This window comes from Callithrix jacchus, chromosome 13 (assembly GCF_049354715.1).
Source record: "Callithrix jacchus isolate 240 chromosome 13, calJac240_pri, whole genome shotgun sequence".
NCBI classification, from domain to species: Eukaryota; Metazoa; Chordata; class Mammalia; order Primates; family Cebidae; genus Callithrix; species Callithrix jacchus.
The window spans coordinates 66,763,731-66,790,747 of record NC_133514.1 but is presented as its reverse complement, the minus strand read 5'-3'; the positions used below and the strand labels follow the sequence as shown (position 1 = coordinate 66,790,747).

The following is a 27,017-nucleotide window of genomic DNA, read 5'->3' as shown; positions in this document are numbered from 1 at the left end:
TGACTCTAATAGTCCTGCCCCAAGTGATATGGTCCCACTTAAATTGATGAAAGAAGATTGATAAAAAGTAAGAAATATTCTATATATTTTTTAAGTCATCCTAGACAAGATTATTTGAAAGAAAGCATTCAGCAAATGGCTGAGATTCCAAACTATTTTATTAATATATAAAAGTGAAAGCAAAGTCTTAATTTAAAAAGCTGTTTTCTTCCCTGGCCAGTAACTCTCCGACACTGCCAAGTCCTTTTGCTGAGATGTTCTGATGCTATCAGAAACCTCGGGTAGCTACGACCATCCTTGGATTCAAATCAAGGCTTTGTCCTTACAGGGCTTTATATTTTGCTATAAATGGCAACATTTAACAGCATGACATACAAATTCATTGTACTGTACAATGACAATATTTCTCTTTAATGTGTTTTATTACATTCGCCAGTCAGAGGATAAGTGATATTATTGACTTCATGTTGTCATTGCAGTTTAAAAATAACTTTGTGATGTCAAAGTACAATAAGTATATTTGCCCACTGAGAACAGCTATAAAGATGATCAAAAAAAAGCTACATATCTAAAGTTAATATTTGCTAGTAAAGTCATCTCTCTAAAGATTATGTGTCTAAAACAAACATCCAGGAGACTTCTACGCACCACAGGCCTGGATACCAGAGATATAAAAATGAGTAATAACAATGAGGACACTTTGGTGGACGTGGGGAGGAAGATGGTCCAGAGTTTAAACAAAGGAAGTTATAAGCAAGTATTGCTTTGAGACATTAAAGCAGCAAATATAAGGCACACATGTTTTTAAGGCAAAAATGGGGTTGTCATGTTTTTGTTTTTATTGTTGTTGTTATCGAGATAGGGTCTCACTCCATTGCCCAGGCTGGAGTGCAATGGTATGATCTCAGCTCCCTGCAACCTCCACCTCCCCAGATTCAAGTGATCCTCCATCCTCAGCCTCCCAAGTTGCTAGTACTGCAGGTGCACGCCAGCAGACCCAGATAATTTTTTATATTTTTGGTAGAGACAGGGTTTTACCACACTACCCAGGCTGGTCTCCAACTCTTGGACTCAAGCGATCCACCTGCCTTGGCCTCCAAAAGTGCTGGGATTACAGGCATGAGCCACTGCACCTGGCTGGGGCTGCAATGTTTTAATGTAGAAAGAGAATGCTTAAAGGAATTAAATGACTTGTTCATATTTTAAGAAAAATAGGAATAATCAGCTGGATCCAAGACATCTGATCCCCAGTTATGCTCCTAGGAGGACTCTGAGAGGGCTAAAGGAACACCAGGGTGAGGCCTATCCGTGGTGTGAAGGCTACGATGAATCCCAAGCACAAGAGGGTCACTTTGCCCTAGAAGGGTGGGGAGGAAATACATGTATTGTTGGATGCAAATAAACCCAAACTAATGCAAGTTAATTTGGGGTTTGGCTGACCCTCCAATACTTCAGAAGTGATTCATGCATAGCCATATCCTTCAAATCTTCAGAAGGAAATGGAACTTGCCATGTATGACATTGTTGAAAAGAATGTCCTTAGAGCCAAGAACCTAGACATGCATGGATGATAAACTCAGTGTGTCTTACAAACTCCATAATGTCCCTTTAATACAGTGATTGACCTAACATTGTACTCATGGCTATTCTTCCTTCTAGTCAAAACATAGATTTTTCTCCTCCTTTTCTACTCGATCCCCAATATGGCAGCTCTTCCTTTCTCTCCTCTCAAGTTCTCCTAGGAATATGAACTGAGATCAGAAACCCCGGTCCTGCTCATTATTACCATAATTGCATGGTTAAACTACAACTTGCTACTGGCTTGGTTTCACTTAATCAGGTTGCGGAAATTGACCTAAGTCATCATCGTTTAACAGAGAAAACAATAACATCATTCTAAGCCAGTAGCAGTGTGTGGATCACCAACAGCAATAAAAAGAATACAAACAAAACCAAAAGACAAAAAGCATTTCTACTGAAATGAAAGAAGATTGATAAAAAGTAATGACACACACCCAGTGAAGAACAGAGGAAACCAGCCAATGAGTAAAGTTCCGCTGCCCAATTTGTTAGCATCATTGCAAACCCTAAGATGGAAAGCATCTTTTGGAACCCTGCAATTCATCCAAGAAAAACAATGATTTTTATTACTCTTCTATGGTGGCTCACGACTGTAATCCAAGCACTTTGGGAGGCTAGGAGGGCAGGTTGCCTGAGCTCAGGAGTTCGACACCAGACTAGGCAACGTGGTGAAACCCCGTCTCTACTAAAAATACAAAAAATTAGCCAGGCATGGTGGCATGTGCCTGTAGTCCCAGCTATTCAGGAGGCTGAGGCAGGAGAATTGCTTAATCCTGGAAGGTGGAACTTGCAGTGAGCTGAGATCGTGCCACTGCACTCCAGCCTAGGCAACAGAGCGAGACTCCGTCTCAAAAAAAAAAAAAAAAAAAAAAAAGTTTCACCAACTGTATTTCTTAACAAGCATTTTTCTATGTTATTAAATATCAACATAACTGCAAATGTAGGCTTTTGGTTAACATGAAACAATTAGCATGACCACACAGACCTGAAATCATTCCAGTTCAGAGTGAAGATAGTATGTTTGTGTTAGCCTATGTTGTCAGACTCTTAAAAAAGGCAAGGTTTCCATTAATCATTTTGAAAACTAAGAATTACCCCTAGACCCCTGGGCATCAGGAAACACAAATCTAAGATCACTCACTTTTGTTTCCAGACAAGACAGTCAAGGTTAAGGACTTGCTCAGCCCTCGTCACCATGAGATGGGAGCCAGAACCCAGCCATGTACCTGCCTCGGATTACAGCACATCTCTTCCTCTTTTTAAAGTGTGGACCTCTCTGTTCCAGGTCCCCTGATCTAAGGAAAGGACTTCTTGTAAAGTAGTGATACTTGCTTGGCCATGGCCTGCATCTAGTTTATCTTCTGAGCTCAGAAACCCCACTGTTAACCAAACCAGAGTAGAATTCTCAGCCTGATTATATCAAGTGTTTTGCTCACTGCAAACAGATTCTAGCTCTGGTCAGAACCTTGACAATGGTACCTCCTATTAGGGCACTCCCTGGTAGTTAGCTCTGCCAAACACCCTATGAAGAATTCACATTCCAAGTTGGGTAAGTTGGCTTACGCCTGTAATCCTAGCACTATGGGAGGCCAAAATGGGAGGATTGCTTGAGGCCAGGGGTTCAAGACCAACCTGGCCAACATAGCAAGAGACCATTTGTATTTTTATTTTACATTTGTTAAATTAAAAACTAAAAAACAATTCACATTCCAATTGCATGAATTTCCTCTCCAGCTCTTGTTTCACACAATCCTGTTTGGCCTTTATGTGAAATATACAGCTGGGCAAACCAGGTAATTTTATACATTTGTCATTAAGAAGGACTTTTTTTTCCCACCCCAGGTGTCTGTTACTATGAGCAGTAGTTCTAGAATAAAGGAAAGCCTACACTTACCTAATAGTACCTTGTCTTTACAATGACATTTTTTTCTGTCAGCCCAGTGCTACACTGCAAGGTAAGTGGTTGAAAGCTATTATTCTCATTTTGCAAATGAGCAAAAGTAAGGTAGTGAATAATTAAATCATCTTGTTTTGATCTTAGTGGAGATTTAAAAAATGGAGACTTCTTCACTCTCTTAACATGAATTTTGACTCAAAATCTGGCAGAGATTTTTGAATGAAAATTAGAAATCAGTATCTAAAATCGCTTTTTGCATCATTTTCACATTTTCTCCTCTTTACTAAGTTTAAGAATTTGAATCCGTAAGAGGTAGCACTACCAGCAGGGTAAAAATATGTCAACACATAGTGCTCAGCCACACTGTATTGCCTGCCTTCCTTCCCTCCTTTCTTCTTTCCTTCCCTCCTTCCTTCTTTCCTTCCTTCTCTCCTTCTTCTCCTCCTCCCCTCCTCCTCCTCCCCCTTCTCCTCCTCCTCCCCCTTCTCCTCCTCCACCCCCTTCTCCTCCTCCTCCCCCTTCTCCTCCTCCTCCCCCTCATTCTTCTTCTTTCATTCTTTTGTTTGTCCATCTTTCTTTCTTTCCTTCTTTATTTCTCTCTTTTTTTTCAGACAATCTTGCTCTGTGGCCTAGGCTAGAGTGCAGGATGCGATCATGGCTCACTACAGCCTCAAACTCCTGGCTCAAAGGAGCCTCCCAAGTAGCTGGGACTAAAGGTATGCACCATCATGCCCAGCTCATATTTTCTTTCCTTCTTTCTTTCTTTCTTTCTTTCTTTCTTTCTTTCTTTCTTTCTTTCTTTCTTTTCTTTCTTTCTTTCTTTCTTTCCTTCTTTCTTTCTTTCTTTCTCTCTCTTTCTCTTTCTTTTCCTTCCTTTCTTTCTTTCTTTCTTCTTTTTTTTTTGGGAAACAGAGTTCTGCTATGTTGCCAGGGCTGGTCTTGAACTCCTGGCCTCAAGCAGTCCTTCCTTGGCCTCCCAAAGTACTGGGATTGCAGGTATTAGCCACCACACACTGGCCTACACTGCACATTGTTTCTCACCACACACTGGCCTACACTGCACATTGTTTCTATGTCCAAAATTTGGTAAGAATTTGACAAACAGGCTCAACAAGGGTCTATTTAACAATAAAAGCTATAGACTCATTGAGGACAGGGGCTGGCCCAATGACTCTATTTTTCTTTTTCTCCTTTAAAATTTCCGTAGAAGTGCCTTATACACAGTAGCAGGTTGATAAATATCTGTCAGAATTCAGATCGAATTAATTTCACGTAAGACCTACAATATAGGGCTAATAGACAATTTTGTAGACCATACAACAGAAATCTCTCACTACTTCATGCCCTGTAACAGCCCTTGTAACGCTGAGCAGTTCAAAGAACAAAAGAAGGTGCCTCCTTCAACATGCACTTCTTAAGATGGCAATGTAGATCCAACTTCCCCGTTTCTATACTTTTTTACTCTAGAATTATTGACTTCCTAATTATGTCCATGGGGCTTGTTATTTATTTCTTTATCTCATTCAATGTGTGTTTCAGAGGATTTTGAGAGTGACTGTTTACATAGCCAGGGCATGGTTGCTCCCAGCTTGTAAAACAACTGGAAAATGTGAATACACTACAGGTGTCGCCCTGAAGAAGAGAAGTAAATGGAATGAGACAGAGTCAATGATATAACTACCAAGGACTGGTGCAGTGTAGAGTTCCTGAGAGGTGGCTGCCTGCTCTGAGACTACATTTCCCAGTACTATCTGCATCTAATTAGAGCCATATGACTAAGTTTTGAGCCAATGAAAAGTGATCAGGACCAGCCAGCCACAGTGGCTCATGCCTGTAATCCCAGCACTCTGGGAGGCTGAGGCAGGTGGATTACCTGAGGTAAGGAGTTCGAGACCAGCATGGCCAACATGGTGAAACCCCATCTCTACCAAAAATATAAAAATTAACTGGGCATGGTACTATGCACCTTTAATATCAGCTACTCTGGAGACTGAGGCAGGAGAATTGCTTGAACCTGGGAGGCAGAGGTTGCAGTGAGCCGAGATCACACTATTGCACTCCACCCTGGGCGACAAGAGCAAAAGTATGTCACAAATTAAAGAGAGAGAGAGAGAGAGAGAGGCCAGGGCTGGACACGCTGGCTCATGCCTGCAATCCTAGCACTCTGGGAAGAGGGGAGTAGACTGAAGGGATCACTTGAGCCTAGGAGTTCGAGACCAGCCTGGGCAACATAATGAAACCCTGTCTCTTAAATAATTTGATTGAATTTAAAATACAGAAAACATCTCTCTGAGTATCTTTCAATGAAAAAATAAATAAATAAAATATAGAAAATATATTCAGTGGAACTTCCTAACTATGCTCCCTTCTGGGCCAGTCCATTTTTATCAATGACACAACCAATTTGTCTAGTATCCCAAAGATTACATTTTTATGAAAGTATCAAGCACAGCACCTAATTCTCAGGGTTTTTGTTTTTGACAGAGTTTTTTGTTCTTGTTGCCCAGGCTGGAGTCCAATGGTGTGATCTCGGCTCACTGCAACCTCCACCTCCCAAGTTCAAGTGATTCTCTTGCTTCAGCCTCCCAAGTAGCTGGGATTACAGGCACCCACCACCATGTCCAGCTAATTTTTTTGTATTTTTAGGAGAGACAGGGTTTCACCATGTTGGCCAGGCTGGTCTCGAACTCCTGACCTCGTGATCTGCCTGCCTCAGCCTCCCAAAGTGCTGGGATTACAGACATGAGCCACTGCTCCTTGCCCACAGGTTCTTAATAATCATTAATTCACTTTTCCTTTTCCTTCCACCTGTCAGATTAGAAACATGAATTTCTCATTGACTGTTCTCTTTCCATAATCCTTTATGCCCAAATGCCATTGTTTACCATTAGCCTGAATTCACCCAAGTATTTACCCTCCTGCTACCATTACCTTAGTCCAGACCACACTCAACCATATCAGAATTATTTTCATGGCTTCCCTATTACTTTTTCTGCCTCCATTTTCTCTTCCTTACAATCTGTCTTGCACATTTAAGGAAGAGCAGCATTATATGCCAGATTAAGATGTGTGTGCTGCCACCTCTTCCTCCAGCCTACATGTCAATCCAAGCTCGACTGCTTGGCTTTCACAGCCTCTAGATTTTGCCTCCTCATCCTCCTCAGTGTACTTCTTTGTCCCTACTCCTGAATACCTATCTTCTTCTCACGATCAGGGCTGCCTCTTCACGTCAAATGAGATATCAAATTCTGTCCCTTTCATTTCCTGAGTAGTTCTCAGGTCAGTCTCTTCAACTCCATTCTCATGGCTTCAGCTTTAATTTGATATTACTTCTCACTTGCATTGTTACCAAGTCTTTTAACTTCTCCCTGTCTCGTCCTCATCCAATCCATTTTCATATGGCTGCTAGAAAGATTTTTCTAGAGTCAACCTGTCCAATATGGCAGCCAAGAGCCACATGTGGATATCTAAATTTAAATTTAAAAATTAAAAATTCTGTTCCTGTCACACCAGCTACATCTCAAGTGCTCAGCAGCCTCGTGGCTATTGGTTATCATGTTCAATAGAAAAGATTATAGAACATTTTATCATTGCTGAAAGTTCTATGGAACGGTGCTTTTCTATAATGTAAATTTGATCATATCTCAACTGTGCTTAACACCATTCAATGTTTCTTCCACTTAGAATAAAGTCTAAACATTGTAGTAGAAGGGTTCGTATGTTGGCCTTAGCCTTCTTCTGCCTTGTATCCTTCACTTGCCTACTTTGTACCGTTTTCCAGCTTTATCAAACTGTTCCCCAGCCCACAATGTGTCATCATGACTTTGCACATGGCCATGCCTTCCGCTAGGCTTGCCCTTCTCCATCTTAGCCACTTGTATCACCCCAAACCATTCTCCCAAATTCACCTTGGGCCTTGCCTTTTTAGCAGATAGGATGGTTAATTTTATGTGTCAACTTGACTGGGCTAAGGGATGCCCAGACAGCTGGTAAAGCCTTATTTCTGGGTGTGTCTGTGAGGACATTTCTGGAAGAGATTAGCATTTAAAACAGTAGACTGAGTAAAGGAAATCTGCCCTCACCCATGTGGGTAAGCACCAACCAGTCCACTGAGGGCCTAGATAGAATAAAAATGCAGAAGAAAGGTAACCATGCTGTCTCTTCCTGAGCTGGGACATCCATCTTCTTCTACCTTTAGACATCAGAACTCCTAGTTCGGCAGCCTTCAGACTCTAGGATTTACACCAGTGGCTCCTCACCCTCATCCCATTCTCAGGCTTTTGGTCTTGAAGAGAGTTATACAGTTGGCTCCCCTGGTTCTCAGAACTTCGGACCTGAACTGAATCACACACTAGCTTCCCTGGTTCTCCAGCTTGCAGGTGGCATATTGAGGGACTTTCTGACCTCCACAATGCATGAGCCAATTCCTATAATAAATCCATATATATGGATTTAGATATATTTATTTTTATACAGAAGAGTATATATATATGGATTTAGATATATTTATTTTTATACAGAAGAGTATATATAGACACATACACGTTTCTGTTTCTCTAGAGAACCCTGACTAATACAGTAGGCTCTCCCTGCCCCTGCCCCAGACTCTTGCCTCTTTCTCAGAGTTGGCTGCTCCTGCCATTGTGCTCACATAACATACTAGTCAGGCCTCTCTGGTAGTGCTTTTATCTGACTACTTACTAGACCATGAGCTCCTTTGGGGCAGGCACCATGTTTCATTTATTTTGTAGCTCTATGGTCTAGCAGAATGTCTGGCACACAAATAGGTACTTAAATATTTATGGTTTGAAAGAAGTGGTGGAGCCTAGAATAGAGGCGGTATTCTTTCTTCCCTGGTCTTCAGTACCTCATATCCGGGAGGATTTGCTGCTCCGAATACCATTACATCTCTTCCCATGCTGCACAACCCTTTAGCTCTTATCCTCTCACTGTGCAGTTGATTTTTGCCCATGGCCACATTGCTGGTTACAAAAGACAGGGAAGACATGGCAGATACTGACAAATTGAGTTACAAGAGCCCTGTCTTCTCTAAGAACAAAAATCGGGTTTGAGAAAGTCTAATCACTTTTCTTTAAGCAGCTGATTTCCCTTGATCTCTGTGTTCACGAGGCCATTGTCTTCCATCCCTGAGAGGTGGAACAGAAGAGCCAGATGGTTGCTGTAGTCAAGTGTACATGCTCGGATTTGGATTATTACTGCCTTATTACATCTCTTAGATCATGTCTCCATGTGTTGAAGGCCTCATCAGAATAGGCCATGACTGACTAGAAGTCTGAAATTCTTTACTACTTTACATTCTATATGATATAATTTAGCACTTTGTTATATTCTGTCTTACACTATTTCCAACATTATTTTTACTATTGATATTTTCCAGTTCATCGTAGGTACCCTGCATGCAAAAATGCATCTTCCACACTACTTTGCATAGTGATAATGACTCAGTCAGTGCTTAAAAAATATGGATAGGTCGATCAGTTGGCTTGATTTGTCTAATCTGTGGGTTTATACAGCCCCACAAACCATTAAGAACATTCGCAAGACTAGTGCTATTTTACACAACTCTGGTTTTCTATGTAACCTGATTCTGCCTTATTCAGAAAAACAGAACTTGCATTTATATAACCTTCAACATTTTCCTATGAGTGTGATAGACTGATAACACTCTTTGCCTCCAATGAACAATGCCCCTTAGAGTTCCTACGCTTGTGTTGTTCCTTCTCACACTGAGGCTGCGCTTGCTTATATGGCGTGATTTGACAAATGGGATGTTAGCTAACACGATATAAGCAAAGGTTTGTAAAGCTCTTGTCTTCTTAGAAATCTCCCTTTTGTTAGCTTAGCATGGTGGTACATTCCTGTAATCCCAGCTACTCTGGAGGCTAAGGCAGGAGAATCACTTGAACCCGGGAGGCAGAGGTCACAGTGAGCTGAGATTGCATGAGTGCACTCCAGCCTGGGCAACAAGAGCCAAACTTTGTCTCAAAAAAAAGGAAGAAATCTCCCTTTTATAACTCAGATTTCATGCTGTGAGGAAGTCCAACTACAGCTAGAGAAAAAAGGTATGCAGAGGCCGGGACGTTGGCTCACACTTGTCATCCCGGCACTTTGGGAAGCCAAGGCGGATGGATCACCTGAGGTCAGGAGTTCAAGACCAGACTAGCTAACATGGCAAAACTCCATCTCTACTAACAATACAAAAATTAGCCAGGCATGGTGGCGCGTGCCTGTCATCCCAGCTACTAGGGGAGCTGAGGCAGGAGGATTGCTTGAACCTGGGAGGTGAAGTTTGCAGTAAGCCGAGATTGTGCCACTGCACTCCAGCCAAGGCAACAGAGCAAGACTCTATTTAAAAAAAAAAAAAAAAAAAAGGAAAGGAAAAAGCTATGTAGAAAGAGGTCCTGGAGTATGTGAGACCACACAAGACATGGCAGAGTAAAGCCATCTTGGGTGTTGCAGTCCCTTTCAAGCCCTCAGATGATGGTACCTGCATGACAGACTTATAGGCAAGACCAGCAGAACTGCCCAGCTGCCTAGATTGCTCAGTCATGAGCAAATGAATAGTTATTGTGTTAAGCCACTGGTTTTGAAGGTGGTCTATTATGCAACAATAGACAACGAAAACACTCAAAATCTTGATTGCTTGAGCCCCAGACGTCGAGGCTGCAGTGAGCTATGATTGCTCCACTGCACTCCAGCCTGGGCGACAGAGCGAGATTCTGTCTCAAAAGGGAAAAAAGTCTTGCTTCTTCTTCCTAATCACCAGCATGAGCTGATTAATGTCACCTGTGTGTAGGTTCCATTTTTAAATGCTTTAATGCATCATAAGTGAAACACAAAAGATTCTCTCTGGTTTGACTAAGGAATTTGCTTCTAGACTCTGGGAAATTGAGCTTCTAGAATTAGCCTTTTTTTTCCCTATGTAGTCAGAGTCTTTAAGAAGACAAAATTAAGTTTGTCTCTAATTCTTTTTCTTTTTTTTTTTTCTTATTTTTGCCTTTTGCTCCTCAGTAACTATCTAGGGAAAAGTAAAATTTGATCTCTTGAGTCTCATGCCCTGTTTTCTGCATCTGCCAAAATGTTCCATCAACTTTATCCCAAGTTTAAAAAAAGTTTGTGTGAATATGCTTTCTGCCAAGGCATCAAGAATAGTGCCAGAAAGAACAATTCTACAAAAATAGATGTCTTCAGTTTGTATCTAGGAGAATTCTACAAGTCAAATACTTTGTAGCTATCTTGTGAGAGTCATAGTTCATAGTTTTTCTCTGAAAGTGGGTTTTGACCATTTATGAATCTTCCTTTTTTTTTCAAACAAATTTTTTTTCTTTAAGCAGTATCAGGGTGAATCTTCCTTTTAAGCATAGTATTGACCTCCTTTTCTCCCCTTGGCTATGGGTTATATTTTATATTTTCTCTTTTTATTCTTTATGTACCTTCTATAGGTTGGTCTTTGAAGGAATCATTTCTCCGTAATGTCTAAATTGGAAAAAGTGTGGTTTACCTTGAATGAAGAAGTTTCTTGAATCTTTTCATCATGCCTTGAAAAGTTCACTAAAATTGATAAGTCAAAAGAATTAAAAAAGGTAATAAAAGCCATAAAAGCTAGTTTTTCAGCTGTTGAGATTGTTTCACAGTGGTCCTGCCTATTTAAAGTAAAGTATGATCTCTCTGTCAGTGCCAGTGATGAACTGCTTGTTGTTACAATGAGAAAAGTACAAAAACTGAAAGTGTTTATAAACATTTTTAGCAATTTTATATTACCATGACATCCAACTATATGGTTATTTTTCTCATAAACAAGTTGTATTGGGTATTACAAAATATTGGTCAATGCACTTCGCACTTGGAGGCCGAGGCGGGTGGATCACTTGAGGTCTGCAGTTTGATACCAGCCTGGCCAACATAATGAAACCTATCTCTACTGAAAGTACAAAAATTAGCTAGGCATGGTGGCAGGTACCTACAATCTCAGCTACTTGGGAGGTTGAGGTGGGAGAATTGCTTGAACCCAGGAGACAGATGTTGCAGTGAGCCAAGATTGTGTCCTGACCAAGAGAGACAAGAGAATTCTTGTCTCAAAGAAAAAAAATTCTTTTAAATAATTTGTTGATTATTGGTTGTTACTTGATAATTTCTAATCTCATGATGCTCTAATACTGTGTTAAATCTTTACTATTCATTCAACTGTACATATAAGAAATACAAAATATCAGAATCACTTACACCTATAATCCCAGCACTTAGGGAGGCCAAGATGAGATGATCACTTGAGCCCAGGAGTTTGAAACAAGACTGGGCAACATGACTAGACCCCCATCTCTACAAAAAAATACAAAACTTAGCCATGGGTGATGGCTTGCACCTATAGTCCCAGCTACTGGTAAGTCAAGGCTGCAGTGAGCCATGATCACATTAGTGCGCTCCAGCCTGGGTGAGAGAACAAGATCCTGTCTCAAAAAAAAAAAAAAAAAAAAAAAAAAATCAGAGTTTTACAACCTTTTTAAAAAGGGCATGAAACAACCTGCTTCATTCTCTTGGCTCAGTATGAGTAATTGTACCCAAGTTTAGACAACTCAAAAGAAATGACACATATGCTAAAGTCAAAATTCATTTCACTTACTCCACAATAGCACCTACTGATTTAGCTGCCTCTGCACGGAGACATGGGTATAAGGTGGTTGTTTTAATAATAAGAATTCAATGTATGGGCTAAATCTGTGACTCATGCATTATGAAGAACAAATGCATCTTTGGGTTATTTCAGGTGAAAGTCACTCCCTACACTTGGTAAGTAAGCCATACTCCTTGAAGTTGTGTATCTTCAAAATTGCTCTAGGTCTTACAAGATCATGACTAACTCAGATTTTAAGCTAAGGAGGACTAAATGTATATATCAAGTGATTATATTCTTTTTTTTTTGTGGATAGGGACGGAGTTTCTCTCTTATTGCCTGGGCTGGAGTGCAATGGCATGATCTCAGCTCACCGCAACCTCAGCCTCCCGGGTTCAAGTGATTCTCCTTCCTCAGCCTCCCAAGTAGCTGGGACTACAGGCATGCGGCCACCACGCCTGGCTAATCTTGTATTTTTAGTAGAGACAGGGTTTCTCCATGTTGGTCAGGGGAGTCTCGAACTCCTGATCTCTGGTGATCCTCCCGCCTCAGCCTCCTAAAGTGCTGGATTACAAGCGTGAGCCACCTCACCCAGCCAAGTATTACATTCTTAATGCCTAGGTCTCTTCCTCTCCCATGGCACATCAGCCTCAAGGCAGTGTCGCTGCTGGTTTGCTCTGAAACATGCCCCAGTCCCATTAATTGGGTTATTGGTTCCTTCCTGTGTGAGTTGAGGCAAGCCACTCAGTCTCTCTATGCTTCCAATCCTTCACCTGAAATAAAAAATGAGGATAAGGATATTGTGAAGGTTAAATGTCATCATGTATGTGCAAGTGTCTGCTGCAGGGCTGGACCCACCAGCAGAGTAGATTGGTGGTTGCCAGGGACCAGGGAGTGCAGGAAATGGAGAGATGTTGCTCAAAAGCTAAAGAGTTTCAGTTATCACATGAACAAGGCCTGGTGATCTCGTGTACAGCACGGATGGTGATGGACGCATGAATTAATTTGACCATGGTAATCACTACATACTGGATACACATCAAATTATCACATAAAACACATTAAATATATTACATCTTTATTTGACAATTAAAAAAATTTTTTTAAGTCTCAGTTTCTTCATGTGAAAAATGTTACCCATGGCATAAGATTTGTGAATACTGAAGGAAGTAATAATTAGAAAGGGTCAAATGCAATGTTAATACATAGTATGTCTCCAATGAAAACTAGTGATTCTTTTTATATGCAGTTCTAGACATAGGTCTTGCTTGACTCATTGTGTCTGAGTTTCTGTCCAGGAGCCTGCTTGGGATGCCAATTTCTCAGAACCTGGACGCATTCTTTGCGCCAGTCCTTAGAGATTGCATTTCTGCTCCCACCTGCTGACCTCCTGTACTGGACATCGCTCACTGCTCCCCACTTTTTGACCTTGCCAGAGCCCCAGGCTGTTGGAGGGCCTTTCAGGAGTTCCATGGAAGCTGCCGCTGCCTTAAGCTCCTCTTACCAGCTGCTCTGCCTTGACCACCCTCCCCCTACTGTCTTCCCCAGACCCTCCTGGGACGCCTAACCAGACTTAGGTTTCTTCGTTTCCTGCCTGAAGCTTCCCAAATCCCTGCCCACTCAGTGAGCCTGACTAGCCTCATGACTGAGCAGAGCGCTCTGGCCCCTATGCCACCCGCTGACCCCAGCAACTGCAGGACCAGGACTTGCCTAGGAAAGACTCAGGGCACGCATTCCCATCCTGAGATGAGCACATCACCACTGTGTCTCAATTCTGGCACCCAGACTGAAGGCGGATGTTTTAAGAACCATTTCGCCCAGAAGGCATGTTTGATCGTGGCTGTTCTGGGAGCTTCTGACATTTCTCTTTCCAATGAAATCACTTGGATTTCCATCCTACTCTCTCCCACTTCTTATTCCTTCTTGAGCCCCATTCCACTTGCTGAGGGAACTAGGAATTCTACACCTTCATAGAAGCCATCAAAGCCAGTCATGCCCACTGAAGGGCTGTGACCTGAGCTTAGTTTGACCTGCATCACTGGGACAGTGTGGGAGTGGGGAGCAGGCATCCTGTAAGAGTCCAAGGTCCCTTGTACAACTGGAGTCATGGCCCCTTAACAATTACTTTCAGGCCCCTCAGGCACCTCCAAGCCCCATGCTGGGGACTCATAATGGCAGGTATTTGGGGTAGAGGCAAGAAGATGCTGCCTTAAGTGAAGCTGTGATAGTTGTTCTCCCAGGCAATACTCCTCCTGTGAAAATAGGATGATGTCCTTTATTGTCACTTGCCCTTTGGCCTTACTTGGAAGCTGGTGGCCACATGCCTTAGATTTCTGCATATGAGAAGAATGGTTCCAATGTAGCCTCCCAATCTCATTAAAGGAAAGTACATCAGAAACTTTGGTTTCATATTTGAGAGGTTTGTGGATCCTCTGATAATTGTGAGGATTCATTTATTCAGAAATGCTCAGTGAACACCAATGATGTGCCAGGCACTGGATTTGGCATTGGGGCTGTCAACAAGAGGTACACACAGCTTCTGTACGCAGTGACTCACCATCTGACGTTCAGCCCACAGAGGTTCCTGCAACCCTAAGCTGTCATGTTACCTCTAAGCTGTAAGAAGCCCACCAAGGAACCCTCACTGAAAGAATGAGGCTCCAGCCACACTTGAGATGTACACTATAATCTGGTATATTATATATAGTTTATTACATTACTATAGAATTGCCAAACAGGGCCCCAAATGTCAAATGTTAATAAAAATATTACATTCTGGCAGGGCTCAATGGCTCACGCCTGTAATCACAACACTTTGGAAGGCCGAGGCAGGCAGATCACCTGAGGTCAGGAGTTCAAGACCAGCCTGATGAACATGGTGAAACCCCATCTCTACTAAAAATACAAAAATTAGCCAGGTGTGGCCTGTAATCCCAGCTACTTGGGAGGCTGAGGCAGGAGAATCACTTGAATCTGGGAGGTGGAGGTTGCAGTGAGTTGAGATCACGCCATTGCACTCCAGCCTGGATGACAGAGCAAGACTCTGTCTCAAATGAAAAAAAAAATTACCTTCTGCATTTTAGCCATGGGGGCAGGAGATCTACAAACAAAATTAAATTTGCATTCCACTCTTGCTCCCATATAAAGCTGTGAGACAATTTCCATAGCACGGGAGTCTTTTAGCCCATTTTCCCTAATGATTGAACTCAGCTTTTTTGGCTTCTTGGTTTTGCTTCAATTAAAGATTAAATGAAACAAGCGCCAATTTACAAATAATTTAGAACTAAGTCTGTGTGTATTCATCTCTTACATTTTACCCCATATGGGTGTAGCAACTAGACAGAATTCAGAGTCCCCAGTACATTCAAAGATAATCCTCTTGTGTGAATACTTGGAACGCTCAGCAGAATGCCGAAGACAGATTCACTTCGGAGGCACCTCCTCTGGGCCCATTCACAATAGATGCTTCTATTCCCAAGGGCCAAATTAGTGATAGGGTACTTTCCAACCATTAGCCCAGATTCTCCTTAAACAAAGGTTGGAAGCTGAGAGTTACACAATAATGCTAAACATCCAAATGAAAACCAAACACTCAGGCAACACCTAGATGTCTGGCCAGGAACCGAAGGCTCCTTAAGGCTGGCATTTCTACACCAGTGCCTCATCCACTGGGTCACAGAGGAGGCTCCTAGAGATCCTGCCATGTATCCAGGGCTCATCACTGTATGTTTTAATCTGCAAAGCATCTGATGGAGCAATGCTAAAGGCAAATGACCCCAATCGATCATCGTCCACCCCATCACTAGAGTGAAGGAAATCTAACATTTTGTTAAATCTCTATGATGGACAATAAAAGCAAAATTACTAGAGTATCTGAGGCCAGGTGCAGTGGCACATGCCTGCAATCCCAACACCTTGAGAGGCTGAGGTGGGAGGATGGCTTGAAGCTATGAGTCACAAGATCCTCCTGGACAACATAGTGAGACCCTATCTAAAAAAGAAAAAAGGAAGAATGGAAGGAAAAAAGAAAGAAATAAATAAAGGAAGGAGGGAGGGAGGGAGGAAGAAAGGAAGGAAGGAAGGAAAAGAGGGCGGGAGGAAGAAAGGAAGGGAAAGGAAAATAAAGAAAACAAAGAAGGGAGGGAGGGGGAAGGGAAGAGGGAGAAAGGGAGGAAGGAAAAAAGGAAGGAAGGAAGGAAGGAAGGAAGGAAGGAAGGAAGGAAGGAAGGAAGGAAGGACAAGCAAAAAGAGATTCCATCTCTTAAAAATGAAAATAAAAATAAACAAATAGAATATACCAAAAGTCAAACAGTAAAAAAAACACCTAGATGGTTATCGGCTATTCGGAAGATAGTTGGGCCATTTCGTAGAGTTCCTATGTGTCACTGTGGGATGACACTTCCCTGGGGAAAAGAAGGAAGTGCAGTGGAATCTTCACATAAAGCCAAGCCAGGACTAGCCTTCTATAGGCCATTCAGATGCCCCACCCAAAAGAAGAGAGTGCTTCAGCAAGCAAGGATTTATATGACTGTTAGCAGTGAACCAAAGAACAATAGCAAAACATTAGCAAATGAGATGGCCACTGCAGGAAGCCTCCTTTCCCAAGTAGCTGGAACTATAGCCACTCGCCACCAAGCCTGGCTAAGTTTTTGTATTTTTTTTTTTTTTAAGTAGAGGTAGAAGTGTAGCATTTTCTTTTGTTTTTTCTTTTTCTTTTTTTAAATTATTTTTAAGACAGAGTCTCACTCTGTCACCCAGGCACGATCTCGCCTCACTGCAACCTCCACTTCCCAGGTTCAATCAATTCTCCTGCCTCAGCCTCCCGAGTAGCTGGGACTGCAGGCACCAGCCACCATGCCTGGCTAATTTTTGTATTTTTAGTAGAGGCTTGGTTTCACCATATTGGCCAGGCTGGTCTTAAACTCCTGATCTTGTGATCTGCCCATCGGGGCCTCCCAAAGTGCTAGGATTACAGGTGCGAGGCACCGTGCCCAGCCGAGTACAGTTATTTTTAATAACTAAAATGAAAATCTACGTAAAGGTTTTATAAAAGGAGAAAGATTGAATAAATTATAGTATATGCAATATAAATGCAGCCATTAAAAGACAGATTTTCAGAGAACTGTTAATGCTAGGAAGAAATGTTCACATTATCACGCTTTCTAAAGAGTAAAATATACATACTGCCATTATGTCACTATATGCTTAAGAAAGATTGTGAGCTGGGCGTGGTGGCTCATGCCTGTAATCTCAGCACTTTGGGAGGCTGAGGCGGGCAGATCATGATGTCAGGAGTTCGAGACCAGCCTGGCCAACATGGCAAAACCCTGTCTCTACTAAAAGTACAAACATTAGCCAGGTGTGGTGGTGGGCACCTGTAATCCCAGCTATTCGGGAGGCTGAGGCAGGAGAATCACTTAAACCTGGGAGGTAAAGGTTGCAATCAGCCAAGATCACGCCATTGCACTCCAGCCTGGGCAACAAGAGTGAAACTCTGTCTAAAAAAAAAAAAAAATGAAAATAAGAAGTCCCACTGGTCAACACAGGGCCTTAGGGACACCATGGCCTTCTCTGCTACCTTCAGGGGATAGGTTTCCTCATGGTCACAAGGTGGCTGCAGCCATTCCAGGAATCATATTTGTACAGTACAGTGTCCCAAGGAAGAAGGACCATCTTTTCCAGGTATATCTTACAATCAAGGAAATCTTTCTCAAAAGCCCCAAACACACCTCCTCTGATATCTCAAAGATCAGAATTTGTCACCTGCCCATACCTAATCCAAGCACTATCACCAGCCTAGACCAGAAGACTTTGGATGGAACAAAGGGCTATGTTCTTCTTAAGCAAATCTCCAGGGAGAGTATGATGGACAAAACTGAGCAAAACTGACATTCTGATGGGGAAAGGAAGGGAGCAATGGGTGCTGGGTAGATTACCCAAAGCTGTGTCTGTTACAGTCCCTACTGTAAGAACTCTTATGTAGGGTAACTTCCAATAGGTTAGGAGAGACTGAGCTAACTAGCTGGGAGATGAAAGCTGGGCATGGTGGCATGCACCTGTAATCCCAGCACTTTGGGAAGTTGATGGGGAGGATCACTTGAGCCTATGACTTTATGATCAGCTTGGGCAACATAGTGATCCCTGTCTCTAAAATATAAAATTAAATAAAAATTAAAAATTAAATAAGGGCTGGGGAATGGTGGTTCATGCCTAAAATCCCAGCACTTTGTGGGGCTAAGGTGGGAAGATGGCTTGAGGCCAGGAGTTCAAGACCAGCTTGAGCAACATAGTGAGATTCTATCTATCTCTAAAAAAATGTTTTAGAAAATTAGCTGGTGGGGCTAGGTGCAGTGGCTCAGGCCTCTAATCCCAGCACTTTGGGACGCCAAGGTGGGCAGATCATGAGATCAGGAGATCAAGACCATCCTAGCCAACATGGCAAAACTCCATCTCTATGAAAAATACAAAAATTAGCCAGGTGTGGTGGCATGTGCCTGTAATCCCAGCTACTCAGAAGGCTGAGGCAGGAAAATCTATTGAACCCGGGCAGTAGAGGTTGCAGTGAGTCGAGATTGTACCACTGTACTCCAGCCTGGTGACAGAGCGAGACTCTGTCTCAAAAAAAAAAAAAAAAATTAGCTGGTATAGTGGTATGTGCCTGTAGTCCTAGCTACTCAGGAGGGAGAAGCAGTAGGATTGCTTGAGCCCAGGAATTCGAGACTTCAGTAAGCTATGATCCTGCCACTGCACTCCAACCTGGGTGACAGAGACCCTGTCTCTGTGACAGAGTGAGACTGTGTCTCAAAAAAAAAAAAAGCTCAAAAAAATTTTTTTATCTCTTTATTTAAAAATAAATAGATACAAAATTTTTTAGAGATGTGGGATGGGAAAGTAGACAGAGAATTAAGACAGACAAGATGTGCGAAATGAACTCTTAGTTGGGTGAAGGAGCCTAACTACAGAAAGGGAGTTAGTTGGGTGAAGGAGCCTAACTACAGAAAGGGAGTTAAAATGCTCAGTAGATGAAATTGACCTACTTCTCAGTTCTGTCGAAGGCAAATCCTGTTGGACCATCAACTGGGACAGTGCAAAATAGAGGCCAAACACATCAAGGTCTGTGCTGGTGTGAACAGAAGGTGACAATGACTATGGCCTCATTTGAGATCAACCCAGATGTCTGTGCATATGAGTAATGCATGTCTGCAGATGAGAATGGGCCTTCTGACTTGGTAGATTTGGATAACACAACCCCCTGACTCTTTTACTAATTCAATGATGAATAAGTTTTGACTACGTACCATGCCTCCCTCCATAAACTAGTTCCTGGGGAAAATAAAAGATATGTAAGACACAGGGACTGGCCTGGAAGAATTTCAACTCTGCCGAAGAAGTCAAAAGCAACAGAAGCAGAGTTGAGAGCAACACCAGACCCTGTGGAATCAGGGTTGAGGGATGTGGTGTACAGCAGAACCATAGCAGGAGCTCAGTAAAGTTGGGGGGAAGATGACTGAGGGCCAGGTTGTAGGAAGAGGAACTTGAGCTGGGGGCAACACCCTGGGCAGGTTGAGATTTGGAAGATAAAAGAGAGGAGACAAAAGAGAGCCATAGAAGGAAGAGGGTTCTGATGAGGCTTTGGAAATAGACAACGCCTAGTTTTATCACTTACTAGCAGATTACTCCAATCTCTCAGAATTTTAGTTTTTTTCATCTATGGAATGGGTATAAGGCCCCCCTCATAAAATGTTTATAAGGAGAGCACCTGGAAAACACTCAAAATATTAGTTCTTTCCTTTCTCCCTTTTGTTTGACAGGATGGCAAGGATGGAGAGGCTCTATTTGGTAGTGAAAAGTTGTTTGGAAAAGAAAACTGGGCCGTGCAGATGAAATTTCATATTAGGTTCAGTGGATCACTATTAAAGTTTGGAGTGGGCCATTTTAGAAAGAATTGCCTGTTGTGACCATGAGGGCTTTGTTCCATTTCGGAGCTGTTTATAGGAAGATGAGTTTAATCACTTGCACGAGACCGTGTTAGGCACATTCTTTCCAGAGACTGATAAGAATCCCATCAGCACCCTGGCCAGAGACTCTGCAAAAAGCAACTTCTAGCTCAAGTATAATGGGAAGGATTTGAAGATAGACAAATGCCTAGCCCTATCACTTATTAGCAAATCACTCTAATCTCTCGGAACCTTAGTTTCTTCATCTGTGGAATGGGTATGATACTCACCTCATAAAATGTTTATAAGGAAAGCACCTTGTACCTAGAAAACACTCAAAATAGTAGTTCTGGCAAGGTGTGGTGGCTCACACCTATAATCCCAGCACTTTGGGAGGCTGAGGTAGGGAGATCATGAGGAGTTCAGGACAGCCTGACCAACATGTTGTAACCCCGTCTCTCCTAAAAATACAAAAATTTTACGATGGCACATGCCTGTAATCCCAGCTACTCAGGAGGCTGAGGCAGGAGAATCACTTAAACTTCACTCCAGCCTAGGTGAAAGAGTGCAACTCTGAGAAGAAACAAACAAACAAAACTATTAAAGCAAAACCTCCGATGCTAGATTTTTTATAATAATGTTGTGTGGTGTCCGGGCATAGTGACTCAAGCCTGTAATCCCAGCACTTTGGGAGGCTGAGGCGGGCGGATCACCTGAGGTCAGGAGTTCAAGACCAGCCTGACCAACATGGAGAAACCCCGTCTCTACTAAAAATACAAAATTAGCCAGGCCTGGTGGTGCATACCTGTAATCCCAGCTACTTGGGAAGCTGAGACAGGAGAATTGCTTGAACCTAGGAGGTGGAGGTTCCGGTGAGCCAAAATCATGCCATTGCACTCCATCCGGGGCAACAAGAGCAAAACTCCATCTCATAAATAAATAAATAAAGTTGTGTGACAACTTAAAAACTGTGTAATCTATAGGCACTCAAGGCAAGGAAAAGTTTTGTGTCCTTAGTTTTAAATTTGGAATTTCCTATAAAAGTTCTGAATCTTTTAAAATTTGTTTTAAGTACAAGTAATACAATGTATCCATAAAAGTTAAACATTTTAATTTTTATTGTTAACTTTTATTTCATCGTTTTTTAACTTTTAAATTAAATATTCATTACAAATTTAATTGAGAAGAGGGAAAGAGACACAAAGTGGTGAGGCGGAGAATGAATGAGTGGATTCCTTTAGTGTAAGGGAGTAAGACGTCCACTTTTATATTATTTTTTTGTTTTTATTTTTATTTTTGAGACAGATTCTTGCTCTGTTGCCCAGGCTGGAGTGCAGTGACCCAATCTTGGCTCACTGCAGCCTCAACCTCCCAGGCTCAAGTGATCCTCCCACCTCAACCTCCCTAGTAGCTGGGATTACAGGTAGGTCAATACCATGCTTGGCTAATTTTTGTATTTTTAGTAAAGAGAGGGTTTTGCCATGTTGCCCAGGCTGGTCTCAAACTCCTAGACTCAAGTGATCTGCCTGCCTTGGCCTCCCAAAGTGCTGGGATTACAGGTGCAAGCCACTATGCCTGGCCTACTTTTTTACTTTAAATTTTCTAAAATGTGCTTAAAGAGCTGTTACTATCTTTTTTATTTTTATTTTTTTGAGATGGAGTTTTGCTCTTGTTACTCAGGTTGGAGTGCAATGGCGCGATCTCGGCTCACTGCAACCCCTGCCTCCTGGGTTCAGGCAATTCTCCTGCCTCAGCATCCTGAATAGCTGGGATTACAGGCACGCGGCACCGTGCCCAGATAATTTTTTGTATTTTTAGTAGAGACGGAGTTTCACCATTTGACCAAGATGGTCTCGATCTCTTGACCTAGTGATCCACCCGCCTCGGCCTCCCAAAGTGCTGGGATTACAGGCGTGAGCCACCGCGCCCGGCCTGTTCCTATCTTTTATACTTAAACTCTGAGTTTTACTTCCCCCAAACCAACCCTGGGAAGGCAGCAGAAACAGACACATATACTTCAAACACTCCGGGAGGAGGGGTATGAGTCTATTCCAAAATTGACCTTTCTCCTTCAAAAAGGAAAAGACCACTTATTGTTTGTGAAATCAAAATAGATATTTTCTAAGAAACAAACATTTTCAATATCTAGGAAACAAACCTTTTTTATCCAGAAGGAAAAAAGTTTCTCAGAAAGCCGAGAAAGAAATTAACATGAAAATCGCTATTGGATGAATTTTTTCCTCAAGCTTCATTTTTACATCATTGTAATATTTGTGCTGTAATGAAGGTCGGGAGTCCTCTGGGGCAGATCAGGCTATTTGGGAGGATATATATGGAGTTTGTGTGTGAGTGCATGTGGGTGAGTGGGCATGAGTGTGGAAAGTGTGGGTATGGGTCCTCTGGGTGTGGAATGTGGAGCGTATGCACGATGTGTGTGGAGTTTGGAGAATGCGTGTAAGTGTGATGTGTGAGTGTGGGTGTTTGGACATGACTATGGAGAGTTTTGTGTGTGGAAGCTGCGAGTGTGGAATGTGGAGGCTACAGTGTGTGGACATGAGTGTGAAGAGTGTACACAGAGGTGTAATAACCTGAAAGCAATCCTGGAGAATGAGAAGAACACAGACCTCTTTTCAACTAAACATTAAGTTGAGTCTCTGCTAGAGAGGAAGCCTGGTCCTCTGGAGAGAGCCAGCTTGTGCAAATGGACAGATGACCAAAGAGCAGTGACAAGTGTATTAGGGCTTTGAGGCAGGGTGGAATTACCTATCCCCAGAGTTTCCAGCAGAATTAGTTGGTGTGGAGTTTGGAGTGTTGCGGTGTGTGAGTATGGATGTGTTAATGTGGGTGTGTGGACGTGAGTGTGGCAAAAGTGCACAGTGTGTGTGGAGTTTGGAGTGTGTGTGTGTGTGTGAGTATGGGGGTGTGGACCTGTGTGGACAGTGTGCACTGTGTGTAGAGTCTGGAGTATGTGTGTGTATGTGAGTGTGGGGATGTAAACACGTGTGGAGAGTGTGCACAGTGTGTGTGGTTTGGAGTGTGTGTGTGTGAGTGTGGGCATGTGAATGCGTGTGCAGTGTGCACAGTGTGTGTGGAGTTTGGAGTGTGTGTGAGTGCGGGCATGTGAACGCGTGTGGAGAGGGTTCACAGTGTGGAGCTAGGAGTGTGTGTGTGTGAGTGTGGAGTGTGGAGAGTGTGCACCGTGTGTGTAGAGTTTGGAGCGAGTGTGTGGATGACTGAGTGTGGGGTGTGGACGCGTGTGGAGAGTGTCCACAGTGTGTGTGGAGTTTGGAGTGTGTGTGTGTGAGTGTGGGGGTGTGAACGTGTGTGGAGGGTGTGCCAAGTGCGTGTGGAGTTTAGGGTGGTCTGCGCGCGCGCGTTTACGGAAGGTCCTGGAGCGCGTCCACGCGGCATCCCGTGTGCGGTGTGCGCGCGCGCGCGAGCGGAGCGCGCCCCCGCGCCGCCCCTCCGGCCGGGCCCTGTGTGTGGAGGCTGCTGCCGGGCCGGGCGGCCGAAGCGCGCGGCGTCGGAGGCCGCCCCTCTGCGGAACGCCGGGTGCAGCGGGAGAGGGGAGGCTGGAGAGGACTAGGCGCCCAGGCCCGAAGCGCGCCGGCTCCCGCTGGGGTTGGCTGCGGACATGTGCAGGATGTCCTTCAAGGTGAGCGCCGCGGGTTCCGGGGCCGGGGCCGGGCTCGGGCGGGGCGTGGGGGGCGCCACCCGCTGCCCGCCTCCCACTCCTTCCTCCCTTCTCCGGCTGCGGGCGAGGCCCAGGAGGAAGCGGCGGGGCGGGGTGCCCCCTGTGGGTTTGCGGTTTGCCTGCTTGCCCTGCCTCGCAGGCTTCGCACTCAGGGCTGTGGATCGGCTGAGCCTGTGCCTGGCGACAGGGCTGCGGGGACTGTCGCGGGGTAACAGGTCGGGGGCGGGGAAGAAGCTTGGGGTCAGCGCTGACCTGCAGCCGCAGGAGTCCCCGAACCTGACCCTCTGCGCCCTCACGCTGGAGTACCAGCTGCACCCACGGCTGCCTCCTCCCCGGAGGAGTGGCAAGCACCCAGCGACGCTGCAGACGATGAGCAGGCTTCAGGATCCGAAGGTGTCTTGTCTCAGAGGAGTTGATTAAAGTCATTCCATCTAATTCCTACGTTTTAGGATGAAAGAGGTTCATTTGCCTCGATTGAAAGGTTTTAATAAAAATAGTAGTTAAAATGTATTGAACAGTTAAAATGTGCCTGACTCTGAACCGAGAACATGATGTATATGCTCTCAGTCCTGAGGAGACCTACAGGAGGTGCTCTGCGTGGCTCTACTTTTTTTTTTTTTTTTTTAAATGAGAAAACTAAGGTATAGAGAAATTAACTCGCCCAGAGTTTTGCAACCAGTAAGTTATGGTGTTAATACTGAAACCCAAGTGTGACTGACTCTGAAGCCACTGTAATCCCGTTGCTGTCAATAGCTCGTGTAAGCAGAGGAGTGACATGGTGCCACGTGCATGTTAGAAAGATGTCTGGCCAGGTTTGGAGAAGAGGGTGGAGCTGGGAGATGTCATCTTTTTAAGAAATGGTACTGGACCAGTGCACAGGTGGTGAGAATGAAACGAAGTAGACAAAGGTGAATGACTTTAAAAGTTTTTTGTTGTTGTTTGTTTGTTTTCTGAGATATGAATATTCTGAGTTTCTCTCGTTGCCCAGGCTGGAGTGCAGAGGCGCAATCTGGTCTCACTGCAACCTCTGCCTCTCAGGTTCAAGTGATTCTCCTGCCTCAGCCTCCCCAGTAGCTGGGATTACAGGCATGTGCCACCATGCCCGGCTAATTTTTGTATTTTTAGAGAGATGGGGTTTCACTATGTTAGCCAGGCTGGTCTTGAACTCCTAACCTCAGGTCATCCACCCTCTTTGGCCTCCCAAGATGCTAGGATTACAGACGTGAGGCCCCGCTCCTGGCCCACAGCTTCTGAATAATCATTAATTCACTTTTCTTTTCTTGGTTGCAGTGAACCGAGATTGTGCCACTGCACTCCAGTCTGGGCAACAGAGCGAGACTCAGTCTCAAATAAATAAATAAAGAAATAAGGAAACACAGCCTTTTTGTGGAATAAAGTTTCATGAACTTCAGTCCATTGACTTTTGACTCTACAATGGCTTTTCAACTACTCAAAACTTGTTCTTCAGACTGAAGTTACCAAATGTCTAACACAGTTGGAGGTGGGTGAGGCTACCATATCAGACAAACCATCATAACTAGATAAATAAAATACCTGGGTCTTTCTTGAGCATGTCTTATCTGAGAAGATGAAGCATCTCAATACCAGTTTCATCTTACTGCTAGAACCCGGTCTCATACCTGGCCCAGAAGTACAGGAACTTGTATGCTTTATCCTTATTCTGAGAATATGTAAATTATCTCTCAATCAACTCTAGTTCACCAGTCAGCTTAAATTATTTGGATGAGCCATGGGAAAATAAATTAACAAAACCATATTTTTTACACATACCATAGAATTCACCCACTTAAAGTACTTATTTCAGTGGTTTATAGTCAATTCAGAGTTGTGTAACCATCAATACATCAATTTTAGAGCCTTTGTTTGTTTATTTATTTATCTATTGAGATGGGGTCTCACTCTGTTACCTAGGCTGGGGTGTAGTGGCACGATCACCACTCACTGCAGCCTTGACATCCCAGGCTTGAGCAGTCCTCCCAAGTGGCTGGTATTACAGGCATCTACCACCACACCTGTATAATTTTTTTGTATTTTTGTAGAGACAAGGTCTCCCTATATTGCCCACGCTGGTCTTGAACTCTTGGGCTCAAGCAGTCTGCTCGCCTCAGCCTCCCAAAGTGCTGGGATTACAGGCGTGAATCCTATCATGCCTGACAATTTAGAAATTGTAGACAATTTTAATCACCCCAGGAAGAAACCTCATACCCATTAGCAGTCACTACTACCGCACATCTCTACTTTCTATGTCTGTAGATTTGTCTATTCTAGACATATATGTTTTAAACAGACTTTAAACATAGTCTTGAGTTCTGAATTTGGAAATGCCAGTGATATATGGGCCTACCTGTAAGGCAGACTGCTCAGAGCAAATCTCCTTTTCTCTTCACTTTCCTATCACTTAGGGAAGTGATACATCACAGGATTTAGGCTTGTTGACTAAACAAGTCAAATTCTGTAAAATATTTAAAGTTTTATTCTGAACCAAATAAGTGTGATTATGGCCCCATGACACAGCCTCTGGAGGTCCTAAGAACATGTGCCCAAGGTGGTTGGATGACAGCTTGGTTTACATTTTAGGGAGGTAGAAGTTACAAGCAAAAACATAAATCAATACATGTAAGGTATACATTTGTTTGGCCAGGAAAAGTGGAACATCTCAACGAAGGGAGGGGGTTTCCACGTCATAAGAATACTTGAGTTAAGATAAGTAAGGTTGTGGAAGCCAAGGTTCTTATGAAATAGATGAAGCCTCTAAGTAACAGGCTTTAGAGAATAGATGGTAAATGTACCTTAAAAGGTGTCAGATTCCACTTATTCAGGTGGCTCACACCACCTGTAATCCCAACTTGGGAGGCTGAGGCTGGAGGATCTGTTGAGCCCAGGAGGTCTAGGCTGCAATGAGTTGTGATAATGCCACTGTCCTCCAGCATTGTCTCAGGAAAAAAAAAAAAAAAAAGGTATCAGGTGTCAGACTCCCAGTGAAGCATCTCCTGGAAAGGGAAGGGGATTCCCTATAGAATGCAAATTTCCCCCACAAAAGACAGCTTTGCAGGGTCATTTCAAAATATATCAAATAAATATATTTTGGGGTAAATTATTTTTACTTCCTTCAGGGCCTGCTATCTGTCATATGATGCTATAACCCAGCCAGATTGGAGTTGGGTATCTTAGTCTACAAAGAGTCTGTTTTGTGAATCTTATGAACTATATTTTAATGTTAATGCTGGTTAAATTCCAAAGGGAGGAGGGTGCATA

The 27,017-nt window shown here is 43.3% G+C and overlaps 1 protein-coding gene across 3 annotated transcripts in view; it reads left to right on the top strand.

The window, feature by feature from the left end:
- The first annotated feature begins 23,488 nt into the window (after positions 1-23,488).
- The window catches only part of ANKRD29 (ankyrin repeat domain 29), a 57,181-nt gene continuing 53,652 nt past the window's right edge, over positions 23,489-27,017 (top strand). For all 3 annotated transcript variants that reach the window (XM_008979611.5, XM_008979612.5, XM_002757122.6), the window contains exon 1: positions 23,489-23,702. In XM_008979611.5, coding sequence (XP_008977859.1) covers positions 23,682-23,702 — 21 coding nt within the window. In that variant the 5' untranslated portion in view covers positions 23,489-23,681. The remainder of the gene's footprint in view (positions 23,703-27,017) is intronic.